At 33.0% G+C, this 7,260-nt stretch overlaps 1 protein-coding gene across 1 annotated transcript; it reads left to right on the forward strand.

Annotated features, from left to right (window-relative positions):
• The first annotated feature begins 4,005 nt into the window (after positions 1-4,005).
• On the forward strand, positions 4,006-4,628 carry LOC149545019 (uncharacterized). The gene is made up of 2 exons (XM_089796034.1): positions 4,006-4,093; positions 4,384-4,628. The coding sequence occupies exons 1-2, from the start codon at positions 4,006-4,008 to the stop codon at positions 4,626-4,628; spliced, it is 333 nt and encodes a 110-aa protein (XP_089652160.1).
• Positions 4,629-7,260: the final 2,632 nt, after the last annotated feature.

Below are 7,260 nucleotides of genomic sequence, written 5' to 3' on the forward strand. Positions count from 1 at the left end.
ACCTTTCGGTTAAAAAACCCCACCCCTCCAAAACTTGCACAATGTATTATCTTCAACTCAAAAGTTACAACACACTTATAGTGCAAGCTCTTTTAGGATATGGAAGACTTATTTAGTAGCTACAAACAATACACTACTCACTCACTTCACTATCTATAGCCCTCAAAGTTCTTATATAATGTGCTTTCCATTTTTAGGGAATCTTCCAAAGATAGCTCTTACACATCATAGGAATCCATCATAACCATTTCAATCATGATTTCCTTAAACACAATTAAATCTCCCAAAGATAGCTCTTAAACATCATAAGAATTTGTCATAACCATTTTAGTCATGATATCCTTACACACAATTAAATATTCCAAAGATAGCTCTTATGCATCATGGGAATACATCATAACTATTTTAATCATGATTTCCTTACACACAATTCAATATGTCAACACATACAAGTGGAGTGACACATCAACATTCCAATTAGACATGTACACTCATAATTAATTAAATTATATGCAAAAAATACATTTACAAAACAAATAATAAGAATAGGAACTATCCAAGGTTGAGACACATTATTCCTAACAATAATCCAAAGCAATCAGGCAGAGAAGGACAAGCCTAAAGAGACTAAGTTGACACCCAAGCTGAAGAAGCTCATAGTCATTCAAGAACTAGTAGTTTTACTAGAATCTAGCACTCCTTCTACTCATACTCTTCAAAGGCCAAGCACAGATGCAACACCTTTGCAATTCTCAGTGCCAAGTACAAGTTCATTTAAGGTAGAGAGTAAACACCTTTGGCCCTAGTTATCTACACTTCCATTTATTGCCCAGCTATTGTTTCTCTTTCCATTCTTGTTTCTACTCTATTATTGTTGTTTCACTTTCTTAGCTCTTGCATAATCATCTACATTCATTTCAATACCTCCCTCAATTTTTCCTTCATTATTGTCATCGTCTTTATCATATTTAATCATAATACGGTCTTGTTCTTCTACTTTGACTATAGCTAGCCCATATGTAATTTTCCACATCTATGTAGTCTTCCTTATAACATCTTCTATGTTATTTTGTAATATATTGAATGCTCTAAATTTAGGAACAAATCTAACAGCATATTTCTTTATGGTTTTAGCTATCTATTCCTTCCTATGTTCAACCATAACTTGAGTGAGGGCAGTATCTCTAATTTTCCTTTCAATATCCAAACAATAGTGTCATTTTTTCTCAACTCTTTCATATAGGCTTTTAGGTATGGAGTTGCAAATCTCTAGAGGAGCTTTCTTGAAAGTAGCCATCATGACATATATTGCCTCTTCCACTTGATTCTCTTCAAATTTTCCAAGATTTTCAAAATCAATCTACATTATTTCTAACATTCTCACATAGGTTATCTAGATATGAAGATGGATTATGACTCACCACTTGAAATTGGTTTTTGTCATCAGATTCAGTTCTTTCATCATTAGTTTTAGCTTTAGCAATGTATTTTCTCCTTGGTCTTTTCTATGCTTTGTGTTCCTACTCTGTAGATTTGGCTTTCCCTTTAGCATTTTGTGTAGTGAAACGTGCATTAGCCTTTATGGTAGGTGTTGTGGGTTTGGGTTGGCTTGGTTTAACAACCTTCTTGGGTCTTGTCACTATTTTTGCCATAGGCTTTCTCTTCTTTTGATCAGTGAGAATAGGTGCTTCCTTGGCTTCTTCTTCCTTGACACCTTCTACAGTTTCTATTTCATCATCTTGCTAATATTCATCCTTTCCTTATGTCAATGCAAGTGGTGCATGAATCTAAGTGTCTTCTTCCTCTTCATCTTCTTTCTCAGCACCTTCACCAAATTTTTCTTTGGGTTTCTTTACCACCTTATCCTTCTTTTTGCTGATAGAGGTAATCTTCAACTCCATAGTAATCTTTGATTTGGTCGTCTCATACTTACCAAAATCTTTGGCATCTTTGTCTACTTCTTTTGCAAGTAATGATGTTATTACTATAGAGGCCTCATCAACATTAATTTCATAGCCTAATGGCCTCAGCTATCTTACTCTTGGAATTGCTTCTTGAAAAAATGTGTAATCAACATCAACCAAGAAAAAACATCATCATAACATTTTTCCACTAACGATACTAGAATCCCTAATCTCTTCTTCGTGGATTGTTTGAAATCCTCAAAATAACTAGTCAATAGTGACTCATAATTTTCACTTAATTGTTCAATGAACTCTCCTATTTGAACTAAAATAGACCTACTTGTCTTCTATGCAATAGTACCAAATGTAAGAAATATGTTCTAAACATAAAAGAAAATACATATCAAAATAGATCTAAATTTACACTAAGAACTCTTTTTTTTCCTCATTGCTCCTAGGTTTTCAATCAATTGTTGTAGCTATAGCTTGGAAAGATCATATGTACGATCCTTCTTCCTAATCTTGTAACCCATATCTACCATAATTTAGGGTACATTGTTCAATTTTCTTGATTGGTAAAACTTATGTGTAATTACCCTTACTACAAAATCTATTAGGGGATTTTTGATGGTGTATATGGTCATTCCCCTCTTATTCCACACAACTCCCATGTTCTTTTTAATAACTTCTTTGGAATCACTTCTCATAGTCTTAGGTCAATCTAAATTTGGATATCCTATTACCCTATGGATTGTTCTCTTTGATATTTTTATTGGACCATTATTTAACCACACTAAACTATCATGAATTCTACTCAAAACAATCCTGATCCATTCATTTTTGAAAACATTAGGAAAATCTAGGGCATGAATTAACCCTTTCTTATCTACAATTTTAAACTCTTCCCTCAATATACCATTTTCACATAATTTTCCATATGCTTCTCTAATTTCCATGTCACCAATACTACCAATCTTATAATTATAACATTTTTTGGCATCCCGAATCATTAAAACTTGTGGTGGTATCATAGATAATGCACCAAAGGGATCTTGTTTGTATGCTATGTTTGGAATGGCATTGAAAATAGGTTATTTTACCTCATTTCTAACCAACTAAACATTTAAGACTTATTTACCCTCTACAAATTTTACTTTTGAAGAACTAGACGCCATTTTACAAAACTAAGGTTTATGAAATTAGAAATAACATAGCTTGACACATGATAAATACTTTGCAAAATCTGATGAAATGATGTTGAATAGCTATTCAAATCTCCTGCAAATACTTCAGATGAAATTTCTAGATCACCTTTTTCTCTTGTTTCTCTCTCTCAATCTTGAATTATCTTCAATGAGCATAAATAGATCAAATACCCCTATGAAATATTGCAATAAATGATAAGTACTTACACAGATGTAAGCTTGGCATAAACTAATTTTTGGCTCACTCAGCATCCACTAGTCTTTCCATTTGCTTGGCAACTATTATGAGCTTGGCAACAACTAGCTAGTTTTTTAGCTTGGCATCCTCTAGCATTTCACTTAGCAATCATAGGAAACTTTTCATGCTTAGTAATAACATGAAAAAACTTTAAAAATTTCTTTGATTCCTAATAACACCTTGCATCTTTATTCATGCTTATGTTATCTTTTCAAAACTAAATTCTTTGGAACTAATGTATGATATTACTTTTGAATATCAGTCCCACATACCTTGTAATTTCTTAGTTTGATGAGGTGTGATCACCTAACCCATTGGGTGAAGTGATCCCTTCTCCACTTGATATGTTGCAATCCTCCTTTTTCTTCCATGTCTTATTCATTTTATTTCTAACATTTTCAATATTTTCCTTGCCTTTGTCTTTATTGAACTCACAACTTGGTGTCTTTGACCTTTTTGGACAATATCAACTAATGTGACCAATCTTCAAATAGCTAAAACATGTGGTCAAACTCAACCACCTTTTGTAGTCACTCGTAAAGTGTGTTGTTATACAAATCTTAGGAATATGTCCATACTCTTTGTAGGCGTACTTCTAGTTGAGCTGGGTAATATGTATGAAGTGATGACTTATCACCATGAATAATGCATTTCTTATATGTTTCAACATGTAGAGGTTAAATTGCAACATGGTTATATACCAGAGTGGCCCCATGAATGTTGTCATACTAGGCTGACTATGGATGGTTGTAATAAATTCTTATTAGTTAAGAGGACTGAGCTTTTAGCAAAGCAATTGGAGGAGGTAGCTATTCTAGAATCAGACAAAATATATTGTCCATATTTAGATTGTTCAACGTTGATGACTAAAACAGCCATAAATAGTTTTCCAAAAGCTTGCTCATCTTCAGATCCATTAATGCGCACCAAATGTCTAAAATGTCACCAATTTTTCTATGTAGAGTATCAGGTTCCTAGGCACAAAATATGTCATGTCAAGGCTATAAAAAATGTACCCAACAATTACATGGTGTAGATGCTAAGTTGCATTTTCTTGCAATAGACAATAGGTGGAAATGGTGTATAAAATGTAAACACATGATTGAATTAGCTAAAGGTTGCAATCATGTGACTTGTCAGTGTGGCTTTGAATTTAGTTATGTTTGTGGAGCTGAGTGGAAGAACAAGAATGTAACATACAAGTGTTCTTTTTTGGACAAGAATTCCCTTATTCATGAACCACTTTTAGATGGTAATGTATTGTACCAAGTAAGAATATGACACTGATGATGAAAATTATCAATTCTTTGTCAATGGAGGTAGGGCAATTACAATGAAAGCTATCTAATCCCACATAAACTCAACTCACCAAATGAGTCAAATGAAAAATACTTATGCATCTGCTCCATATTGCTTTGTAATTACCATTGATGGAATCCTTAATCACACTCCCATCACACCTACAAACCTGTGGATTCTCTTTTTTCTCACTACATTGATTCATATAGGTTGAAAGTTGCATCAAAGTTGGCAAGATTTGAGTGCATCATCCCACAGATAAGATTTCTCTATGCATGCAATGACAATAATTAGATCTTTAAAAAAATATTGTGAGGCCCCCCCACCTCATCCATTGAAATCTAACATAGATTTGGCAAGTTGTGGATGACTTAAAATTTTGGTTTCAATGTTTGTATTCATATATTCATCTGTGTATATCCAATGCCTGAGCTCGAGCTTCACAATAGCCTGATGTAAAAGAAGATCCCAAAAATGAAATGAGGTTTGGTGATGAAGATATGAGTGGAATGAATTCAGCTCTCAAAATTCCACCACATATGATGAACATATCATATGACCATCAGCATCTGGTTTTACCTTTGAAGCTCCAAACAAAGGATATGTATATGTAGCCCAATCACTGTAATGTGAAACACCATTATTATGTGTTTAGGGGTGTGTGTGTGAAGTCATCAAGAAATAAAGAAACAATGGGAATTATCTTGACCCAAGCCTCACAAAATATTTGATGAAATGCTCAATCTAGATGAGCATTGTCTTAGTATGTCTTTGACAAAGATTAAAGATATCTAAGTAGTGAAAAGAAATTAGGACTTTGTTGGTATAAGAGCATGAGGTTTCTTAAGTATGCCTCATGATCGATGTCATTGTGATCTTCAAACTTGATGGAGAGATATGAATACATCATGGAGCCTCATAATGGGATGTAACCGTCTTACACATGTAATGCCTTTTTTTCAACCTCATCAATATGTTACACAACTTCATGGTAGAAAACATCTAGTTAATCCATCGATTCTTGAGAGGGACATTTGGTAGCATTGGGACAACTGTAAATACACACTTGTTTATAAATACAAAATACCAAAGATTAATCCATGGTGTGATGATATTGATCAAAGTGTAATTAATGTAAAGATTTGAATTTGAAAAGATTACAAAGACATTGTATTTAAAAGTTGAAAACCATCGGCTAGAATAGGGATTAGATGAAAGCAACTAATCAATTCCTTCAAAGAGAGAGTTATTTTGGTAGCTAAAAAGTCACCACCAGGAAGAGAGAAGGTGTTAAATATATAATTCAATGACATTGAAAATGTTTCCTCTTTTCTGCAAGAGTAGGTATTGTTGGATTAGAGGGGAGATAGTAGTTTATTTTATTCATTTCATTTAATGTATTTAGGGGATTCATATTCTAATTTCTGTAAATGATTTGGCAAGGGGATTGTGAGAAAATAAAGTCTAAGTATTCTTATTTGTGGTGTTCAATACAAAAGGAGGTTTTATTCTGAATCATAGAATTTGGTTATTACTTTTTTTATTATAATCAATTAGAGCATAGTTGTATTTAGTTTTGAAAACTTTCTTACATCTTGAGTCAAATGGTGAATGGGTTTTAGATCATAGTAGTTTCAACTATTCTTGTTGTAAAGATTAGGATGTTTAATCATCTTTTCATTTTAGTTTCATTGCACTTACATTCATAGTATTCATTTCTGCATTACCAATGTTGGGAAGTCATATGAAGTGTGGGTTCTTGGAGTTGGCTAGGTTTAGGGTTGAATTCACTGCTTGAGTTAGTCCAGTCAGAGGCTAGCTTGGTTTTCCCTCTTCTATTATCAAGTTAAGAACATATCAAATTATTTTAGGAACAAACAAATTCATTGAATATCATTTGATAAGGGAGCTCTACCTTTCAATTCAAAGGAAATCTATCAGCCTGATGATAGATTATCCAACTATTTGTATCCAGTTATTCTTTCATATTTGGGCATTTCAGAGTTAAATTGGGAAATAACAATCTGTTTACCAACACTCTTGATAGTAGTGAAAACTATACCTTGTATTATAATCCCAATTATAAAATTTTCCATTGTTCTTTACCTTTGTTTTCTTTTTTCATGACCTCATGTGTTTTGATCTACACTCAAAAGCTCTATGTCCATACATTTAACATTTATAACAATATCCTTCAAATATTTGAGCATGCATGGTCTTAGTTCTACAATCATGTGCTTGATGACCTTGTTTGTTGCAGTTACGACAGTGGCCCATACTCTTTTACTTAACATTCTAATTTCCAGTCTTACTCCTACATACATTAGTAGTATGTCCTTTCTTACCACAACTATGAAAAGTAGGTTTGGAATTCTTACCTTTGTTACTACTTTCTTCATCACCTTTGAATGACTCTCCTTCTTCAATACTTGTGTATCCTAATCTAGATGTACCATTTTTGAATTTAGGGGATCTCATTAATTGCTCAAAGTATTTGATGGCTTCACTTGGTTTATTAAAATTTTTAAAAATTCCTTTTCCCTTTTTAGTTCATTTTTTAATTGCTCATTCTGCAACTTTAATGTTGTTATCTTAATGTGTTTGGCATTCAATT

This window comes from Cupressus sempervirens, chromosome 8 (genome assembly GCF_028749045.1).
Source record: "Cupressus sempervirens isolate cs-2001-9-10 chromosome 8, ASM2874904v1, whole genome shotgun sequence".
Classification (NCBI taxonomy): Eukaryota; Viridiplantae; Streptophyta; class Pinopsida; order Cupressales; family Cupressaceae; genus Cupressus; species Cupressus sempervirens.

Bases quoted from the DNA above. Each gene is read 5' to 3' on its own strand.
- LOC149545019 (XM_089796034.1), top strand. From the start codon at position 4,006: ATGTTTCAACATGTAGAGGTTAAATTGCAACATGGTTATATACCAGAG. The intron at 4,094-4,383 runs GTTGTAATAAAT...TACATGGTGTAG, and splicing joins TACTAGGCTGACTATGGATG to ATGCTAAGTTGCATTTTCTT.